At 42.7% G+C, this 22,514-nt stretch overlaps 1 protein-coding gene across 5 annotated transcripts in view; it reads left to right on the forward strand.

Moving 5' to 3' along the window:
• The window catches only part of Trim13 (tripartite motif containing 13), a 41,942-nt gene extending 19,464 nt beyond the window's left edge, over window positions 1-22,478 (forward strand). For 2 of the 5 annotated variants that reach the window (XM_036199630.1, XM_036199631.1), the window contains 2 exons: window positions 13,502-13,604; window positions 20,102-22,478. In XM_036199630.1, coding sequence (XP_036055523.1) covers window positions 20,108-21,331 — 1,224 coding nt within the window. In that variant the 5' untranslated portion in view covers window positions 13,502-13,604; window positions 20,102-20,107 and the 3' untranslated portion in view covers window positions 21,332-22,478. Of the gene's footprint in view, window positions 1-13,180; window positions 13,235-13,256; window positions 13,341-13,501; window positions 13,611-20,101 lie in introns of those variants that run through there. The other 3 variants (XM_036199629.1, XM_036199632.1, XM_036199633.1) reach the window with 3 other exon arrangements.
• The last annotated feature ends 36 nt before the right edge of the window (window positions 22,479-22,514 follow it).

Consider the following 22,514-nt stretch of genomic DNA (forward strand, 5'->3'; position numbering starts at 1 on the left):
TTTTTTTAGCTGAGGATTGAACCCAGGGCCTTGTGCTTACTAGGCAAGTGCTCTACCACTGAGCTAAATCCCCAACCCTATCTTTTATATAAGAAGGTACTGATTTCTGTGAGTTAATTTTGTATCCTGCTACTGTGTTGAAAGAGTTTATCAGCTATAGAAGTTTCCTGGTGGAATTTTTAGGGTCTTTTATTATGTATAAAATAATATCATCTGCAACTAAAGACACTTTGACTCCATTCTTTCCTATTTGTATCCCAGTGGTTTCCTTTCATTGTCTTATTGCTCTAGCTAAGACTTCCAGTACTATATTGAATAGGTATAGAGAGAGTGGACAACATTGTCTTGTCCCTGATTTAAGTAAAAATGCTTTGTTTTTTTTTTTTTATCCATTTAAGATGATGTTAGCTGTGGGCTTGCTATGAATCACCTTTATTATGTTGAGGTATGTCACTTGTATTCCTAATCTTTCTAGGTCTTTTATCATGAAGGGGTGTTGGATTTTGTCACAGGCCTTTTCTGAATCTAATGAGATGACCATGTATTATTGTTGTTTCTGTTTAATGTGGTAGATTATGTTTTCTGATTTACGTATGTTGAACCATCCCCATGTACCTGGGATGAAGCCTACTTGATCATGGTGGATGCTTGTTTTGACATGCTCTTGGATTCGGTCTGCAAGTATCTTTTGAGAATTTGTGCATCTGTGTTCATAAGAGATATTGGTCTATAAGTTTCTTTGTTGTTGTTATTGGGTCATAGTGTCATTTAGGTATTGGTAATTGTGGCATTTTAAAAAGAATTAGGAAATTTTCCTTCTGTTTCTATTCTGCAGAATAATTTAAGGTGTATTGGTATTAATTCTTCTTTGAAGGTCTGGTATAATTCTGCTCTGAATCTATCTGGCCCTAAGTTTTGTTTTGTTTTTTTCTTTGAGAGACTTTTCATCACTGCTTCCTTCACTAAGGGTTTTAGGTCTGTTTAAATTGCTTATTTGGCCTTGATTTAACTTTGCTAGGTTGTATAGATCAAGAAATTCATCTGTTTCTTTTAGGTTTTCCAGTTTGGGTAGAGTACTGCTGAACAGAGGCTTCACCTAGGACTCTAGAGGATGCCTTTTCCATTCTCGTGTTCCCATAGTTTCCTATTTTCTGTCCTGCCTCATTTTCGAGGATTTCTCCTATAGGTTCTGTTTCCTGTTGCTGTGTGAACTCCTCCTCCTTAATAATCCATTAACATCTTCACTCATCAGATGTTAAATGAGGGCCTGCTTTATGCCTGGTACTATTCTAGACACAGGCATGTTGTTCCTGCATAGTGGAAGATTATAATTGAGGTCCATAGTGTGTCAGATAAGTGTAATTGCCACTTGGAAAATTTTCTGCAAAGTAAATGAAGCAGCTATGAAAAATAGGCAGTATTGAGTGGAAGGTGAGGCCATGAATGGAGACCAGGCAGTGTGGAGTGTCAGATGGGGTCCACAGATGGAGAGCAGGCAGTGTGGAGTGTCAGGTGGGGTCCACAGATGGAGAACAGGCAGTGTGGAGTGTCAGGTGGGGTCCAAAGATGGAGAACAGGCAGTGTGGAGTGTCAGGTCGGGACCACAGATGGAGAACAGGCAGTGTGGAGTGTCAGGTGGGGTCCACAGAGGGAGAGCAGGCAGTGTGGAGTGTCAGGTGGGGTCCACAGATGGAGAACAGGCAGTGTGGAGTGTCAGGTGGGGTCCAAAGATGGAGAACAGGCAGTGTGGAGTGTCAGGTGGGGTCCAAAGATGGAGAACAGGCAGTGTGGAGTGTCAGGTGGGGTCCACAGAGGGAGAGCAGGCAGTGTAGAGTGTCAGGTGGGGTCCACAGATGGAGAGCAGGCAGTGTGGAGTGTCAGGTGGGGTCCACAGATGGAGAGCAGGCAGTGTGGAGTGTCAGGTGGGGTCCACAGAGGGAGAGCAGGCAGTGTGGAGTGTCAGGTGGGGGCCATGGTTGTTACAGGGTGGCAGGAAGGCCTTCTCAAGAAAGTAACATTTGAACAGAAACTAAGGGAAAGCATGTCTTGGAATTGCTGGGGAGAAGATTGACCCAGGGAGTAATTTACAGTCCATCTTGCCACTCTCAAACCAGGGCCTTGGACTCTGAGCTGGAAGTAGGTGGGAGAATCTGATATGAGATGAAATTGTGAAGCAGGGCAGGTGTGGCTGCAAACAGGCTCGGAGCAATACCTGTGTCATGGGCCAGAGTAGTTTTGGGGGAGGAGTGAAGGGTGAGGATACAGCTGAGAGATTAGTGAGTGAATGAACTTCTCCATGCTGCTCCAGGAGTGATGGAACCAAGATGCTCATGCAGCAGTCTGACCTTCAAGCCCTGTTCTCAGCCACCCTTGGGTAAAAGAAGAGTGAGGAGAAAGAAGGCTGAGGAGCTTGGAAGCTTCCTTCCTCAGAGATGCTGTTGGAAAAGATAGAGTAGAAAACTAATTCCAAGGTACAAAAACATTTGGAAAGTTAAAAAAACAAAACAACTTCTGTCTTAGTTAGGGTTTCTATTGCTGTGAAGAGGAACCATGACCACAGCAATCTTATAAAGGAAAACATTTAATTGGTGCTGGTTTACAGTTCAGAGGTTTAGTCCATCATCATGATGGCAGTGAGCAAGCAGACATGGTGCTGGAGAAGGAGATGAGAGTTCTATGCCTTGATCTGCAGGCAACAGAAGCAGCTGTTCCACATTGGGTGCAGCTTGAGCATCTGAGACCTCAAAGCCCATCCCCAGTGACACACTTCCTCCAACAAGGCCACACCTATTAGTGACACTCCTATGGTCTATGAGGGCCATTTTCTTTCAAACCACCACCACCACCACCACCACCACCACCACCACCACCACCACCACCACCACCACATCAAAAACCCAATCCCTAACTATGTGTCTTGGTTGGGCTTCAATTGCTGTGATGAACACCATGACCAAAAGCAACTTGGGAAGGAAAGGGTTTATTTCAGCTTATACTTCGACATCATAGTTCATCATTGGATGAAGTCAGGGCAGGAACTCGGACAGAAGCTGATGCAGAAGCCATTGAGGGGTGCTACTTACTGGGTTTCTCCTCATGGCTTGCTTGGCCTGCCTTCTTTCAGCACCCAGGACCACTGGCTGAGGGTTGACACCACTCACTGTGACCTGGGGTCTCCCCCATCAATCATCAATGAGGAAAATATATATAGGCTTGCCCACAGGCATGCTGATGAGACCTCCTCTCAGCTGAGGTTCCTCTTCCCAGTTAGCTTGTGTCAAGTTGACAAAAACAAAAGCCAGCATTCTGTGTTGTGACACTGTACAGCACTGAGACTGGGGTGCTGGCCTGTGTGTGATTTGTTTTCAAGAGAATGCATTATAAACAAAACAGAACAACAACAAAACACACACACATTAATGCACACAAACATGAACACATTTGTGTGCACATATGCACTATGCATACACACTCGCCTGCACGCACACACACACACACACACACACACACACACACACACACACACACACACACAGGCTGTGACTAAATTATTCTTCCTGGGAGAGAACCCAGATGCTCCCTGGCCTGCTAGGACATCTTCAGCTTCCTCCGGGGTGGGGGGACTTGAAGGCTGTTCTTCCTGCAGTGCGAAGCCGACTGTGGATGCTGTTTCCCATGTGCTCTCAGCTGGATGCACTTGAGTCCTGTCTCTGTAGATTTGTTTGCTTCTTTTGGAAGTGTTTCTTCCTTCAGAGAGGTTTCAGAAACCAGAGCCGAGTGCTACAGCTGCAGAAAGCACGTTTCTCCTTCCAGATTTAAGATGAAAACCATGAACATTCAGAGGATTGCTTCCATATTGAAACTGACCAGCTTGGTTAAGTTCTATTTCTTAACACAGGAAACTGGGGGTAGGGTGTCCACATATCCCAAGGAGTCAGGGAGGTCCCATTAAGATCAGGAAGTGGGTCACTCAGAGGCAGATATTTGGCCTGTTACTTTCCTAATCTGTGAGATTTGTGTCCCCAAAGGCCAGATCGATATATGGTTAACTGGAAGGCTGTGTTGTGTCACAGGGTGGCTTGCTGGTGAAAGACGCTGGCAGAGCTCATCGTGCTTTGCTATTCTTGTTTCAAGACTAGGTCCACTAGGACCGAGTGGAATAGAACGGCAGACACAAGCCACAGTGCTAGCTGGCACAGAGGACAGGACTGTGTCCATGGGAAACTGGTAGTGTGGCCACTCCTGATGACAACCCACATTGAGACTGAGGTCCCTGGAGAAGCTGATTGCTCCCATGGGTCCACCCACAGCTGGAGAAAAGGAAGAAGCAGATGGGGTGGACAAGTCCTATCTGTGTTCTAACTGTCACTGTTGGCTAGTTAGTAAATGTGGTAGCATCTTTTTCTCTTCCTCCCACCTTGTAATTTGCTAACATGCCTCTCTGGGGGGCCCAAGTTTTTCTGAGGAGATAAATATAGCTGGCAGGTGCCAAGATGACATGAAACCCAGGGCTAGGCTGAGATCCCAGCATGGAGTTATAGGAAGGCCTTTCTTGTGAGCCAGACCACAGAGATTCATACAGCCATGCTTATTTCTTTTTGTTACTTTCCAACCTAGTGAACCTCAAACTCACAGGAATTTAAGGATAATTGGCATTATTTTAAAATATCTATTCCCAGGTCCCCACTGCAGATCTTCTGACTCCAAGTTCTGTGGAATTCTGTTTATTTAAATGTGTCAATGACACCCCTCTTTGACTTTGCAAGGCTGGGGAAATGTTGCTTTAGGCTGTGTGTGTGTGTGTGTGTGTGTGTGTGTGTGTGTGTGTGTGTGTTGTGTTTGTGCACGCATGCGTGCCTGTGCCTGGTGTACATGTGGAGGCCAGAGGTTGATGTAGGGTGTCTTTCTTGATCACTTTCCACCTTGGGAACTGTTGACACAAAAATTATAACTACCTCAGGGGATGAGAGAGTTTATTCTGGAGCCAAAGATGAGTGATCCTGGCCTGGGACACAGGTGACACAGGTTATCCAGAATTCCATTCTTCAATATGCTAACTTTTTGATGAGGTTTTTACATCAACAGAACAAAGACTCATGGTACTTCTCAAATTCGTTTGTGGAATATTAATTAGGTGATTACAGCACAGCAGAGAAACTCTCCAGTCTAGCCTCAGATGCGTCTGATTATAGTCCTAGCCATTTGGTTGGTGGAAGTTGGGGTTTTATCTTTTAGACACAGGATGTTAGATGAGGACCAGACACAAGTGGGTAGGGAGGGATGGCTGGGTGACTGAAGATGCTCCAGGGAGACTAAGCTCTAGACCTGCAGCATTCCAACCTCTCCATCATCACCGAAGTGCTAATGAGTTAATCAGTCTGGTAGAAGGTCCAGGGGAACAGGAAGAAGCAGAGTGCTAGAGAGGTCCCCAGAAATCCACAAAGATACCTCCACTGTAGACTACTAGCAATGTCGAGAGAGTGCCTGAGCTGACCTGCTCTGGTGATCGGATGGCTGAACACCCTGGCTGTCAAGATAGAACTCTCATCCAGTGTCTGATGGCAGTGGATGCAGAGATCCACAGCCGAGCCACAGGTGGAGCTCCAGGAGTCCAATCCACGCAAGAAAGGAGGGGTTGTATGAGCAAGAGATATTGAGACCATGATTGGAAAAAGCACAGGGACAAATAGCCAAACTAGTGGAAACACATGAACTATGAACCAATAGCTGAGGAGCCCCTATGGAACTGGACCAGGCCCTCTGGATAAGCGGGACAGTTGATTAGCTTGAACTATTTAGGAGGCCCCCAGGCAATGAAACCAGGACCTGTCCTTGGTGCATGGGCTGGCTTTTGGAGCCTAGGGCCTATGCTGGGACACTTTGCTCAGCCTTGATGTAGGAAGGAAGTGACTGGCCCTGCCTTGGCTGAGTCTACCAGGATGGGCTGACTCCCCAGGGGAGACCTTGCCTTGGAGGAGGTGGGAATGGGGATTGGGCTGGGGGGAAGGGTTGAGGAGTGGGAGGAGAGAGGACAGGGGAATCCATGGCTGATATGTGAAATTAAGTTAATTATAAAATAAAAATATATTTTCTTTTTAAAAAAAGAAGGTTCAGCAGAAGGTGCACTTCCTTTCTCAGAACTTTTGCTCACATTCCTCAACTCCAATGGACATCACACTTTGTGCATGTGGGGCCAGGGGAGAAACACATACTATTTGTCAAATATTCATGTTCCATTTTACAAGGCAAGGCTTCTGATGTAGGTCTGATGTAGATAAGGCTGAGTGGTAGGTGGGAAAGTGGTCTTTAGGAGGAAGGAATAATGGTAATATCATTAAGGAAGAAACTTCTGGATCATATTGTTAGACTCTATTAGCCTTTATGATCCACATCTTATTTTTTAATTAGTTTTACTTGATATAATATGACATATTAAGAGTAATATACCGGGGGCTGGAGATATGGCTCAGAGGTTAAGAGCATCGACTGCTCTTCCATAGGTCCTGAGTTCAATTCCCAGCACCCACATGGTGACTCACAACCATCTGTAATGAGATCTGGCGCCCTCTTCTGTATACATAATAAATAAATAAATCTTTAAAAAAAAAAAAAGAGTAATATACCAAAAGTTAAAATGATCAAGAATACTACCTGGCCTACTTAATGAGCTCCAGACTGGAACAAGCTACAAGGTGAAATTCTGTCTCTATACATCAATCAGTCTAAAAATAAACTTTTTTTTAAAGCAAACTTTCTCTTGTTTTATTTACTTTTTATTTTTATTAAGAAAATTTCTGTTCATTTTACATACCAACCACTAAAAATAAACTCTTTAAGAGATTAGACTGACTGTGCATGCCCTGTGTTATAATCACATGCACTCCATGACCTCCTCTAATGAGAATCCTAATGTGGAAGTATAAGCTGAAATACACCCTCTCCTCCCCACGTAGCTTTTGGTCCTGGTGTTCATCACTGCAACAAAACTCAGCTAAGACACCTAGTTAAGGATTTGGGATCTTTTTAACTTTCCCCATGTTTTCTATCTCGACTAGGACTTTCCTGATCTCTGTCTTTTGCAGCAGCATGTAGAGGCGGAGGCTCTTGAGCCAGCATTGGCCTTCTCCGCACTCTTCCACCCTAGGGCAGCTGAGAAGACATGACCTTGCTTTTCCTGGAGTATGGAAATAACCTGTTAGGTTTTCATTTTAGTTTTTCTTTTGTCCAGCTTGATCTTACAATTATAACTGCATGTGGAGTGGCTAGCTCTAACACTTAGAAAAAAATTAGACTTTAATTTTTAAATGATCTTAATTCTTATCTGTGGATACTGATTGGATCTGTTGTTTTATATTGGCATTATACCATATTTAATGTGGAAAACTACATTGTAAAAACTAGAGAAGAACACAGTGTTCTTTTAAATTCCTTTGAACGAGATTGTCTTTCATTACCGTGACAGTACAAGTAGCAGTGATAGAGACAAGAGCACAGACCTGTTCCAAGTCAGCACTCTCTAGACCTAATGGACATACCCAACCTTATTCCTTATTTCAATAGTTACAAGTGGAAATGGGGTTTGCCTGGTGCCTGAGAAGTTTAAAAGAGGCCATCGGATCCCCTGGAACTGGAGGTACAGGTGGCTGTGAGCCAGCATGTGGGTGCAGGGAGTCAAACCTGGGGCCTCTGCAAGAGCAACAAGTGCCCTTAACTGCTGAGCATCTCTCCAGATATGTTCCTCGTCTTTTAAAAAGATGTTTCAAATTTAAATGAAAAAACTCTTAATTCCCTAGGGATGACCCAGGACCCTTAACCACCTCCACGGTTTTACTAGAATGGGCGTTATTCTTGATTGTCAGTCTGACTATCTGAAATGAACCACAACCCAAACATGGAGGGCCCGCCTGCGACCCTGACCTTGAGCCAGGAAGACAACATGCTTTTGATCCAGATCTTGAGGCTAGAAGACACACCTATGGTGATATTTTATTTGTGCTGAAATGTCGTTTTATTTGTATGTCAATAAATAAAGTTGCTTGGGGATCATAGGTTATAGCAATTAAGCAGAAGTCTGGCAGTGGTAGCACACACCCTTAATCCGATCACATGGCAGGCAGAGTCTGTGTGTTTAAGAACACAGCCAGCATACACACCTTTAATCCAAGTACCAACCATAGAGACTTGGAGGTCTGTATAGACAGGCAGTGACAAAGAAATCATGTGGTTGGGTTTAGAGCGAAATGAGAAGGTAGAACAGAAAGTCAATAAAAAGACAGACACACAGGAAGTAGGTCTCTTTCCCAGGGGAAGGATGGCAGCAGCAGTGAGTGGTAAGAAGGTGGTCTTAGCTTTTCGCTACTGCTCTCTGACCTCTGGGCTTTTAATTCTACATTTGGCTCTGTGTTGTTTTATTTAATATGACCATTTAGAATTACATCTACACACACCTTTAATCTGGGCCATATCTTCTGCTGAAAGTCTATATAAATAAAGACAGTACCTGCTTGCCCTCACCTTGCCAGCACATCCATTCCTTCACTGACATTGGAGCCTATTTTGTCTGGCTTCCAGAATATACAGAAGACCAGCTGAGACACCTAGCCTCATGGGACTGAGCAGCTACTAGATTCTTGGACTTTCTATTCACAGCTAGCCATCATTGGATTAGTTGAACTGTAGCTTGTAAGCCATTCCAATAAATTCCATACATATGCATGGAGAGAGAGAGATTCATTCTATAAGTTCTGTGACTCTAGAGAACCCTGACTAATACAATTATCCTTTGCTGTTTATTCCTTTAAATCGGCATACTGGATATATGGCCAAGCTACTTAGCCTGTTTGGATAATTGGGGTTGGGATTTTTTTCCCTTTAAAATTTTACTTTTACTATAAGTCAAAAGGAAGCTGGGCCAATTTAACAACTTTTGTTTACATGGGCACTTACAAGCCAATTTAGTATTGAGCAAATTATATAAAAAACATAAACACAGTCCATATATGCATAATCATATATAAGGATAGATTTTTTTTTTTACACTATCAGTTTTATATGAAGAATATATAGATTGAAGCCTGGGCCATCACTGAGATTATTAAGGAAAGGATAGTGCTCTGGGCTGGGTCAGGTGGGTGGCTCTATTTCTGACCCTTGTAGTCACTTGGGGATACTTTTCCACCTCCCGCCTTGGAACTGACCTTTACTATAAACACTATGATGTCCCTATATGTCACCTTATGCTGCTGTCTCTCTCCTACCATTCTAGGAAGAGCATCCATACTCTCTGAGTCCTGTCTCTATGTCCTTAATCCTCCTTTGCCTACCAACGTGGAATAAAGACTGGCCTATGTGACTGTAGGTCAAGAGGCATTCCAAACCATTTCCCCCTGCTGTGATCTCTGCCCAAACCTCCGTGTTAATGCTTCACAGTCACATACCTACTTCTAACCTCAGCTCCAAACATGGACTTTTCTTTTCTAAAGCCATCAGTAACATAACTGGAAGATTTAAGTCATTTTCAAGACTCAATCTCCTTTTCTTCTCTTTGTATTTTTAAATTTTAATTTAAAAAAGAATACATCTGTATATGTACATATTCCTGGGGTTCCTTGTGGTGTTTTGATGCATAGACATCAGGCAAGTATACCATTCTCCTTAAGCACTTATGGCAGTGCTCTCCACCTTTGGAGTTTACACTGAATCACTGTTACCTGTAGTCATGGGCCGCACAGACAGTAGAGCTCAGCTTGTTCTTGCCAACATTTAAGACTAAACTCAGCCCTGGGTACTCTGGTTCTTTCCCTACTTTACGCTGCCTTTTCCTGGTTCCAAGGTTATTCCCCTGCCCACCCAGCAGATCAGTCATTAGACTTTTAAATCTCTGCCATATTAGTGAATTTTAAAAGGCTGTATCAATGCTGTGTTTTGCATTTGATTATCAGTGATGAAGAACCGCTTTCCTCATGATTATTGGCGGTTTATGATTTTATCGTTTTGTCAGCCATTTAGCAAAGTTTATTTTTTTAAAGATTTATTAATTTATTATGTATACAGTGCTCTGTTTGCATGTGTCCCTACAGGACAGAAGAGGGCACCAGATCTCATTACAGATGGTTGTGAGCCACCATGTGGCTGCTGGGAATTGAACTCTGGACCTCTGGGAGAGCAGTCGGTGCTCTCAACCCCTGAGCCATCTCTCCAGCCCGCAACGTTTTAATATATATAATGGTTCCATTTCTCTCTTTTTTCCCAAGATAGGGTTTCTCTGTGTAGTTTTGTTGCCTCTCCCGGATCTCGCTCTGTAGCCCAGGCTGGCCTTGAACTCCCAGACATTCACCTGGCCCTGCCTCCCAAGAGCTGGGATTAAAGGTGTCCTCCTCCTCCTCCTCCCCCACCACCTGGCACTCCTTTTTTTCTTTTACAAATTTACCTTGCTTTCTTTTTTTTTTTCTTTACATTCCAAAAATATTAGTTTTGAATGCAAAAATTTGCTTATTTGTTTGGGACTATAGATCTGACAGGCTTCAAACTCAGAAATATGCCTGCCTCTACCACCATGCCCAGACTTAAACATAAAAACAATTAAAAAAAAAAAAAAAGGTCAGACAGTGGTGGTACACTCCTTTAATCAGCATTCCAAAGGCAGAGACAGGCACATGTCTGTGAGTTCAAGGCCAGCCTGGTCTACAGAACAGAACTACAGAGTTCCAGGACAGCCGGGTCTACACAGAAAAACCTTGTCTCAAAAAGAAAAAGAAAAGAAAAAAATTCTAAACTAGTCATGTATTTTGAGTCTCATGCAGCTCATGTGGGTCTTACTCACTGCACAGCCAAGGACAACCTTCAACCTTTTTTTTTTGAGCTGAGGATTGAACCCAGGGCCTTGTGCATGCTAGGCAAGCGCTCTACCACTGAGCTAAATCCCCAACCTTCAACTTTTGAGCCCCCCTTCCTTTGCCTCCAACACCCAACAAAATAATTTTTTGTTGTTTTTTTTTTTTTCCTCGAGACAGGGTTTCTCCGTGTAGCTTTGCACTTTTCCTGGATCTCGCTCTGTAGACCAGGCTGGCCTCAAACTCACACAGATCCGCCTGGCTCTGCCTCCCAAGTGCTGGGATTAAAGGCGTGAGCTACCACCACCCAGATTTCAAAAGAATTTTTAAAATACTGAATGAATGCTTTTAATCCCAGCACTCAAGAGGCAGAAGCAGGTGGATCTCTGTGAGTTCGAGGCCAGCCTGGTCTACAGAGTGAGTTCCAGGAAAGGGGCAAAGCTACACAGAGAAACCCTATATCCAGGAAAAAAAAAAAAAGAATATTGAAATATCTCACATTTAGTATAATTTTTAAAGAATTTGGCATATATTCCTATATATGTTTTTTTCCTACTGGCATCCTACCAACTGCATTTCTTTTCAAAACTAGAATTAAAGTATAGCTTTTCTTCTTCTTCTTTTTTTTTTTTTTTTTTTTTTTTTGTACATTGGTGTTTGACCTGCATATCTTTGTGGGAGACTCGGATCCACTAGAACCTGAGTTACAGAGTTGTGAGCTGCCATGTGGGTGCTGGGAATTGAACTCAGGTCCTCGGGGAGGGCAGCCTGTGCCCTTAACTGCTGAGTGGTCTCTCCAGCCCTACAGGATAGCTTTAAACTTGAATAGTCACTGTCTATCTTACTCTGATTCATGGAGCTATGCTTTTTTTTTTTATTTAAATATTGTGCATGAGTGTGGTCATGCAAGTGCCAGGGCACCAGTTTGGAGGTCAGAAGACTTTTAGTAATTGGTTCTCCATCTACTGTGGTTTCCAGGGAATGAGCTCAGGTCGGCATCCTTGGTGGCAAGCACTCAACCTGCTGAGTCACCTCACTGGCCCATTATAGACTTTGTATTGGTTGTATGCTATTATTATATGATACACAGTTTTTATATTTTTACCTCATTATATCATTCAGTGTTCTTGACGTCGTTCAGGACATCAATTCAGAGCCTGAAATGGCAGGAAGCATTCTATCACTGAGTCACACCCTCAGCCTCATTCAGCCTTTTTGTTTTGTGTTTTGAGACAGGGTCTCACTTATGTAGCTCTGGCTGTCCTGGAACTCATTGTGTAGACCAGGATGGCCTCGAACTCACAGAAATGCGCCTGCCTTTGCCTCCAAGCCCTGGGATCTTAGGCATGTGCCACTATGCCCAGCTGCCAGCATATTTATAGTGATACCAATTTTATGCTGGTCTGAGATGAAGTTTTCATTTGTACTGACATTTTTGGTGCTGTAGAAAGAACGTGTGCATGGAATTTGATATCCTTTCGAGCTGCCTTTTGTTTTCCCACCTTGTAGAAAATCTGTTCGTTTAAAGGATAAGGTTCTTGATTCCACTGCTCTCCTGAGGACTAAGCTAGAAATTATAGTGATTTGTCTGCGAAGTGGTGCAGCCGGGGATATGTGCACTGGGGTTGGAGTGAGGTAAAGAGGGGTTTTTTATTGACTCAGAAACGCACTTTTCCCCAATTTGCTCTCCTAAAAGCCTAGACTCTCCCAAACAGGAATGGACATGCTCCTCCGGCACACTCAGCCTGCATTACCTCATTTCCTCCGGTTTTTTGGATAGGAGTCGTTTTCTTCATCCTTTGTACACAGTCCCCGCACAGTCAGGATAATCAGGGCAGTTACTACCGACAGATATTTTAAAAACACTTAAAAGTTCTTTTCTTGGGCTGGAGAGATGGCTCAGAGGTTAAGAGCACTGACTGCTCTTCCAGAGGTCCTGAGTTCAATTCCCAGCAACCACATGGAGACTCACACCCATCTGTAATGAGATCTGGCCCCCTCCTCTGGCCTGCAGTCAAACACGCTGTATACATAATAAATAAATCTTTAAAAAAAAAAAAAAAAAAAAAAAAAAGCTCTTTCTTGCCTCTGAGTGGGGAATCATGGTAATGCTTTTTCCTACGGTTGGGCCAATGTGTTCGACCTAGCGGTCGCCGGGCCCGCGCGGGTCCTGAGATGCACGCAAAGAGGTGTGAAGGCTTAGGCTTTGTTTTTGTTGTTCCCCAAAATGCAAGGAACAGAAACAAAAAGTACAGCAATCCAAACCCATCTGTCGGTGTCACTGGAGCACTTCCCTATGGTGGGGACGATTAGGGCGCTGCGCAGGCGCGGGGCGGCGGGAGGCAGAGGGCGTGGCCGCCGTGTCCATTTTGCAGCGGAGCTGCGGGCCGCAGTCCGCGGAGGTGAGCGGTGTCCTCGGAGGTGGGGTGGGGTGTCGCTGAGCTCATGGCGGCCGCGGACACCTGCGTGGGCGGAGGCGACAGCGCGGCCGGTGTCGCCACCGAGAAGGTCCGCGCGCCCCTGGGGAGGCGCCCTGGCCAGGAAGTTGAGGCACAGCGAGCTGGCTTTTTTTGGTTGTTGTTGGGAGGGGAGATTGAAAAAAAAAAATTTAAATGGAGCCTTAAGAATGCAGATCTGCGTATGTAACACTTTTTCTCCTTTCTCTACAGCATTCTCTAGTTTTACAGTCAAAACGTGTGGGGAAAACCAAAAATCGGGTTTTCCCTGAGAAATATTAACCTCACCGAAAGCACCTGCTTGCCGGGGACAGAGGTAAACGTTAGTATTTTCCTTTATGTTCTGGTATTTATGAAAAACACGCTAAATTTTATTAGCCCTGGGGCCATTCCAGATCGAACTACGGAGTATATATCCACATCCACCATCCTTCAGTAATAGGTGGTCTTTGTTCTTTTCATATTCAAAACTCAGACAAAATCCATGCTTGCCATTCCTTTCTTTGGCAATTACTCTACATAATTTAAGTATGCTGTAAGGGAAGAAAAGGGATTCAGCAGCATTTCTTTTGTGGGGTTTGTCTGAGTTGTCCAGCTACTGGGGCAGTGGAACGGGGTGTGTTCCTGCAGCTCTTTAGACCTTTGCATGTTGGGCACTTTAAAAACAGAATGCCATCTCATATTCTTTCTGCTGGAATTCAATGGGCTATTGGCTGATTATGCCTCTTTCATACAGTTTTTGCTTTAAAATTATCATTTGGTGCTGGAGAAAAAACCCAGGACACTTTGGGGTATGGTAGCCAAGTACTCCCCCTCGGAACTACACCCGGCCTACACTGTGTATCAGCTTGACACAGCCTGGGATCACCTGAAAACAGTCTCAGTGTAACTGTTTTCAGCTGGTCTCTGGATATGTCTGTGAGGGACTGTCTTAATTCACACAGAAGGGTCCAGCACATTGCGGGCAGCTCTGTCCCTAGGCAGATTAACTTGGGCACCTTAAGAAAGCCAGCTAAGTGTGAGCATGTTGTGGGCCAGAGCACAGCCAGCAATCCACATGGATTGACTGTGTCTGCTGTACTTTATTGGATGGGAGTGAGTTCCCAGGCAGTGTGTGGAATAACAAGCAGTTTTGCCTTGAGTTCCTGCCCTGATTTACCTCAGGGATGGGTTGTGACCTGGAAGTGTCAGTTGCTTTTGGTCATTATTTTATAATAGTGACCAACATGTCCAGCCCCAGAAGATACATTTCTTCAGGTTTCCTTCCTCCCCTAGTACTTCTTTAATTTACGTATTTGTTTATCTATTTTGGTACCAGTTGACTTAATTACTGATACATCTTTTTCTAACACCAGACTGTTCTTTTCACATGTGCAATTATTTGCTGGTGGTGCTGGGAAGTGCTCATGCTATACAGGTGCTTGCCTCAGCCTCAGACCTGCTGTGCATGTATGCTAGGATATCTAGCCCTCATGAGATCATGCTTCTGTGTATCTGGTACCCAATGGATTTGCTTTGGAATCATTGTCCAGGAGAATTAAACTCTGTTGAGCCCTGTTCTCATCCTTTAATATAAAACCTTAAATGTGTATTTATAATTTCCATAGTATTTGTATAATGGTGTAAAGTTTATGTTATGATTTATGTAAACTTATGAAATTTCCTTTGTATTTATTTTCCAGTAATATGAAGATAGTACTATAAAGATCCTCATGAAACATGAAATATGAAACAGTTATTTGTGAAAATTATAGAGTTTTAGAAGAGATTTCTGGAAGTTTATGAGATAAACTTTGTTTTATGAATAGAGGTACTGAATTATTCCCCCACACTTTGGTCCTGGGAGTCTAAACCAATGTCTTCAACATGCTAAGTACACACTCTCCATTTGCTATACTCTCAGTTCCTAGAATACCAAATTGTTGTTTTTCCTTTTGTGACATCTCCCTACGTAGACCAGGCTAGCCTTGAACAGATTTGTCTGCATCTACAACTCTGAGTGCTAGGATTGGATTACAGGTGTGTGCCGCTATGCCGGGTTAGATGCTGAATTTTTGACTCACTTTCTGGATAGTGCTGCGTCCTCCTAGAGTTTTGAAAACTCAAGGCCTGTGCTTTGGTGATAGAAAGGCAAAGTGAGTTGGGCTCCATGTTTTTACTTATGAAGTTAGGGGCTTAGCTACACTAGTTTTGAGCCTACAACTTAGATTTCATTCCTACCCTTTTGTTCTCAAGATATATATAAAATACAAAGATGCATACTAATGGTAACTGACTTAAATTGTTTTACATTTTAAACCCAGGTGAGTAATCCAAGTGCTGGGATTAACAACGTGTGCCATCATGCCCAGCTATACACACCCTCTTTAGAAAAACACTTGGCAATCTTTAGTTTTAAAATGGCTCCTAGGGTATAAAGGTGCTTGCTAACGCCATTGACAGGATCTGAGTTCCATCTACAGGTCTCACGTGGTAGAAGAGAGCCAGCTCCCATGAATTGCCCTCTTACCTCAGCACACACGGAACACACGCACACACACGCACACACACATACATACACACACACACACACACACGCACACACACTCACACACACGCACACACACTCACACACACGCACACACACACACACACACGCACACACACACACACACCACATATCACACACACACACACACACACACACCACATATCACACACACACACACACACACACACACACACACACACACGCGCGCGCGCGCGCGCGCACATACATACACAATAAATAAAAATTTAAAGATGGGCTTATTCCTTGATCCAGTATTGTCTCTAAGGGAGCTATCTAAGGAAATTGTCAGAAATTAAGAGGTTGTCATTAAAACTTTTTTTATAAGGCTTTTACTTAAACAGTACCATTCCAAAAATAAAGAGAATGACAGATAAACAATTAGATCCTAATTAAATCCCTAAGGTGGGATAGCATAGGTTTGAAGAACAGGTACTGATAGGGAAAATGTATATTTGTAAGTAAAAATGGTAACAAAATTGCATCACAGTTCAATATTAAATAACAAGAAACAAATGTGGTCAGGATGGATAGGAGAGAGAGGGTACCTGAGGCAGAGAAAAACTTTGGGAAAAATGGAGAGAATACAATAACAGGGGACCAAAAATTTAAGGCAGTCAAATATGAGGAAAAGGAAAATGTGAAATTTACAATAGCCATTCAAAGTCATAATCATACTGTAAAGGCTACTCATGCATTCATTCTATCTAAAACCCCTGCTCTTCTTGCCTTTGCTTCCCAGGTGCTAGGATACAGGTGTACACCACCATGCCAACTTTGTACTCACTCTTAAGTACAAGTTAATCTTCCCTTTAAAACATCTATTATGGGGGCCTGTGAGGTAGCTCAGTGGGTGGAAGTACTTGCTGCCAGGTGTGGCAGCCTGAATTCAATCCCTGCAGCCCTCACGGTGGTAGGAGAACTGACCCCAGTAAGCTGTGATCCCTCCATGTGTGCACACAAAATAAATAGTAGATATAAAAAAACAGAATAAAACCATGTACTGGGAACAAAAAGAAGAGCCATTATATTGTGCTTTGTGTCTTTGGGATTTGTTTGTCAGGGCTGGGCATTGGGCTCAGGGCTTCAAGCATGCCAAGCAGGTGCTCTGCCACTGAGCCAAAGTCTAGGCCTCCTGTATCTTGGGGCTTTCCATCTTGTCTTAAAGCATCTTTGTTTGGGATTTAGGAACTTCAAAACAGTGTTTAAATTTATCAGTCAGGAGAGGATCTTGGAAAATAACTAAGTCAGTAAAGTGCTTGGCTTATAGAATAAAGAACTGAGTTCAATTCCCAGAACCCACTGATAAACAAAAACAAAAAGCCATGTGTGGATGTGTAATTGTAATCCTAGGACTAGGGAGGCAGAGAGACAAGTGGCTGGCCAGCTAGTCTAGCCGACTTGACAAGCTCTAGGCCAGTGGGAGATTCTCTCCCCCCCAAAAACAAACAAAAACCATAAATATAAATTAAATAATAAAACTAAGACAATAAATACTAAAACTCTTCATAGCCCCTGAATCATCTAAGAGCCACCAGGTCTACTTACCTTGACATAATACTTTCAAGAAAAGCATACCTTTTTAAATATTATTTTTATATTTAATTAGTTTCTGTGTGTGCATAAGTACAGGTGCCCACGGACACCAGAAGCTTCAGTTCCCCTTGGAGCTGGAGTTCCTGGAAGTTGTGAGCTGATATGGGTCCTCTGCAAGAGCATATGTGCTCTTAACTGCTCTACCACCTCTCCTGCCCAAGTGTACTTTTTTTTCTAAAGGCCACAGGCCAGGTTTGGTGGCACTTAACTTTAATCCCAGCACTGGGGAGGCAGAGGAGGAAGCGATCTGTGAATTTAAGGCCAGTCTAGTCTACATAGCAAAGTTCCACCTGGGACTGCATATAGAGACCCTGTTTTGAAAAAATAAAATAAAATATAAAATAAAAAAAACAAAATTATAAACATAAAAACTCAATTTACTAGCTAATCTTATTTTTAAATAATGTACGTAAGAGATTCTAAAATGGAGCTAAAAACAGCTTCCTAGTTATGTCTCAGGCAAGCCATGAGCTACAGTATGCTGGGTTCGCAGCACTCGAACTTGGACACAGCATAGTGGATTCCTGCCACAGCACAAAGAGCGTCTCCAAGCCGTGCAGCACTCTGCGTGGCGGATTTAGCTTTGCCGGTACAGGAAAAAAAAAGTTTTAGATAGAATGAATGCATGAGTAGCCTTTATAGTATGACTATGACTTTAAATGGCTATTGTAAATTTCATATTTTCTTTTTCATCATATTTGACTGCCTTAAAATTTTTGGTCCCCTGTTATTGTATTCTCTCCATTTTTCCCAAAGTTTTTCTCTGCCTCAGGTACCCTCTCTCTCCTTTCCATCCTGACCTCCTTTGTTTCTCGTTATTTAATACTGAACTATGATGCAATTTTGTCTGCACTAATGACTAGCCTAGGCCCTTGTACATGCCAAGTGTGCTTTCTACCAACTTTTGAGCCATATCCCAGCCCTGGATGTTTATTTTATTGAAAACAACTGTTCTAATTATTTTGACTGACATACACAAGAAAAAATTGGCATTACATAGATCTGTGGTTGGTAAAGGGAGTAGTATTTTAGTACCTTTTTGAGATAACTGTTGCTCTTCTTTAATACTGTGCCAAGCCTCAACAAATAGTAGCACTTTTTTGTCATACTGTAGTATATGAGATCATATTTATTGAAAATGTATTTGTCTCTGTTACTTTTTTATGTTTTATTTCTGCAGTGTTGGGAATTGAACTATGGACCTTGGCACCACCAAGCTACACGCCAGCCCTTTCTAATGTTTGAAAAGAGTCTTTTTCTCTGTGAATGATATATAATATTGACTTTTAAAAAAGCATTAGATCATTGTTTAGTAGACCTCCAAATATTGACATATTTCATTTTATAGTAACCTTCACGTTTATTAAGTTCACCATTTATCAGAGTCTTTAATAGGATGCTTACAAGTAGTAGACACATTTTGCAAAAATACAAATTTTAACATAAAAACCCAGCATTTTCATTGTCTAGAAGTAATGTGTTCTGGAAGTAGCAAGCTCATTTTTACTCATTTTCAAGATGTCTGTCAACTACCTAAATTTGCATAGTGCTGGCTTACATTGTTTTCCTAATAGAACCTGCTGGCTTCTCTTGTAGTTTGTCAGGGGAGCCTGCTGCTCCTTTAGACAGCATCTTCACGCACACAAATGCTTTGGGGTATAGTTCTTACTTTGTCACACATATTTAAAAGACATGTAGACAAGATTCGGGGTTTTATTATTATTTGGTTTTGAAATGGGGTGGAACTTGCTTGGCAGCCTGGAGCCTTGAACTCATAGCCTTTCTTTGCTCTTTTTCTGAGTATTGGGATTCTAGGTGTGTGCCTGACTGAGAGCACTTCTCCCCTGCCCTCTGTGTGCTCCTGAAGAACACTGAGTAGTGGCACAGTGCAGAACTTCCTACAGTCTTCCTGGACTCCTGTTAAAGTTCCAGCAGAACACACCTCCTGTTGGCACATCATTATGAAAATGCTTTTGGCTTCCCCAGTTCTCTGAAAGAGGGACACTTCGGTTTCTGCCCCTCATAGAGAGAATTACTGCTGTAGTGTAAAGGATATAGGATGAGTTTGATGGTTTAAAAACAACCAATAAAAAAAAAATACCCCCCAAACAACAGCAAAAATCCACCTTATTTATTCCCTAGACAAGATTGAATTACAACTCTTTTGTGCTTTTTAAATTGTGATTCTCTTAAAAAATTGTAATCATGTCTTTGAAATAGGAAAATATGCCAATTTCCAGGAAAAGTTGGAATAGAGTACTTGCTTGGATTTCTATTGTATGCTTCTGTCTTTAGCATACCATTTCATATTTGTGGGCCCAAAGTAAAGAGCCCATTCTCTTACAGACACTGGGACTCTGTTTCCGACATCTAGTAGTCAGCTCTGTTTAAAACAATGTTGGGTCCTGTTGGCTCAGTTTGATGTTGTCCCAGTCCTAACCCTGTCTTAGCAAAGGCTGTTGATGGGAAGAAGCCCTCATAAAGGCCTGTGTGCAGGAGTGTGCTCTTGTCCCAGTGAGTTAAATATGCTTTAGTTTGCATGCCTTCTCCAAATTTCTTCCTTATATCCTTTGATTATGTCAGCAGGCAATCGTTCTATTGGGAAGATAGTGTTTTGTAATTAGTACTGAGGGGCTTACCAGAGCTAAATGTTTCTTTCTCTGTGGCAGGATGTGATGGAGCTGCTTGAAGAAGATCTCACGTGCCCAATTTGTTGCAGTTTGTTTGATGATCCCCGAGTTTTGCCCTGCTCACACAACTTCTGCAAAAAATGTTTAGAAGGGCTCTTAGAGGGGAATGTGCGGAATTCATTGTGGAGACCATCTCCTTTCAAGTGTCCTACCTGCCGTAAGGAAACTTCAGCAACTGGAGTCAATAGTCTGCAAGTTAATTACTCCCTAAAGGGTATTGTGGAGAAATACAACAAAATCAAGATTTCCCCCAAAATGCCAGTGTGCAAAGGACATTTGGGACAGCCTCTCAACATTTTCTGTGTAACTGATATGCAGCTCATTTGTGGGATCTGTGCTACTTGCGGCGATCACACTAAGCATGTCTTCTCTTCTATTGAAGATGCCTATGCTCAGGAAAGGGATGCCTTTGAGTCCCTCTTTCAGAGTTTTGAGACTTGGCGCCGGGGAGATGCTCTTTCCCGCTTGGACACTTTGGAAACAAACAAAAGGAAATCCCTACAGTTGCTCACTAAAGACTCAGATAAAGTCAAGGAGTTTTTTGAGAAGTTACAACACACATTAGATCAAAAGAAGAATGAAATCCTGTCTGACTTTGAGACTATGAAGCTTTCAGTTATGCAAGCCTATGACCCAGAGATCAACAAACTCAACACTATTCTACAGGAGCAACGGATGGCCTTTAACATTGCCGAAGCTTTCAAAGATGTGTCAGAACCTATTATATTTCTGCAACAGATGCAGGAGTTCAGGGAGAAAATCAAAGTAATCAAGGAAACTCCTTTGCCACCCTCTAATTTGCCCACAAGCCCTTTAATGAAGAACTTTGACACCAGTCAGTGGGAGGACATTAAACTAGTCGATGTGGATAAGCTTTCTTTGCCTCAAGACACAGGTGTGTTCATCAGCAAGATTCCCTGGCGCTCCTACCAGTTGTTGATGGTGGTAGTTCTGCTGGGTCTCCTCATGTTCTTTGGTCCTACCATGCTCCTGGAGTGGTCTCCATTGGATGAGTTGGCAGTTTGGAAAGACTATCTTTCAAGTGTCAGTTCTTACCTGACTAAATCGGCTGATTTTGTAGAACAGTCTGTTTTTTTCTGGGAACAGATGACAGATGGGTTTTTCATTTTTAGTGAAAGAGTCAAAAATTTTAGTTTGGTGGCATTGAACACTGTTGCAGAATTTGTGTGCAAATATAAACTACTATAAAATCTTTCAACTACACAGTTCTGTTTCTTGATGGGATTGTTAGAGAACACAGGAATAATTCAGATTTGGTCAAGATTCCAGCCCACTGTTTCTTTTAGAAGTACTCCTTTAATAATGTTTTTTAAATGTTATTCAAATGTGAACATAAAGATGAAAGTGAAGTTTAATAGTCCCAACCCTCCCTTCCTTTGTAAAGACAGTTTGAAAATAATTACTCTCCCTCTAGTGTTCACTGAATTTGTCCTGTGGCACATGGCACATGAGTGATCTCTTGAGCCTGGGACTTTGAGACCAGTCTGAGCAAGAAGTAAGCAAGCAAGAGAGGGAGTTGAGAGTATACATGATTTAACATTGCATCCAGGACATAGAGTACACATGAGCTACCACCTCATTGGCTCAGGTAATGTAGTGCTGAGTCATCAAGGGTACTGTGAAAGGAGCAAAGTAACTTTTCTGACTGAACATTCCAAAAAAGTAAAGACTGTTAATACATTGGATTCCCAAGTTTGTTTTAGAGGAGTGTTTCTCATGACAGTGTAAATGTAATTTTGGAAACTCAATCTCTCCCTCCTGTTATTGCTGACAAGCCTGACCTGGTAGTCCTACCTCAGGCCTCCCATGTATTGGCATTACAGTGAGCTGGGTACTTTTCACTAAAGGCGACACAGCTGTAGGTCGCTGTGTATACGAAAGGGCAGGAGTTGGGAAAGCCACTTTCTAACTGGTACCTAATGTTGTAGTTGTGCTCTACAGTACCACGGCAACTGTACAACCAGCCCAGGTCACTTGCCTACAGTTCTGACAACAGAAGAGATAGTTTGTTAGCACAGATAAAATATAAAGTCATCAGGTGAAGACTCATCCTCTCTGCTTGTAGAGAAAAAGATGGCCACAGGACAGAAGTATGTAATTTTCTCACCTTGCTTAGAATTCAAATGAAAACAAAGAAACCTTAAAACTGTTTTTAGTCACCTTGTTTCTTTCTTGGGAAAAAGGGCCCTTGAAAGCCCATTAAGTGAAACTGGGTTTTAGAGAGCTGTGTCTTTACCTCATCTTTTGATTGAGAAGAACAAAATGATCAAGGATGAGAAAAGCTGGCAACTCAAAAGCACAGAAAATGTGGGCAGTGGTGGTGCATGCCTTTAATCAGGAGGCAGATCTCTGAGTTCAAGGCCAGTCTGGT

This window comes from Onychomys torridus, chromosome 9, assembly GCF_903995425.1.
Source record: "Onychomys torridus chromosome 9, mOncTor1.1, whole genome shotgun sequence".
NCBI lineage: Eukaryota > Metazoa > Chordata > Mammalia > Rodentia > Cricetidae > Onychomys > Onychomys torridus.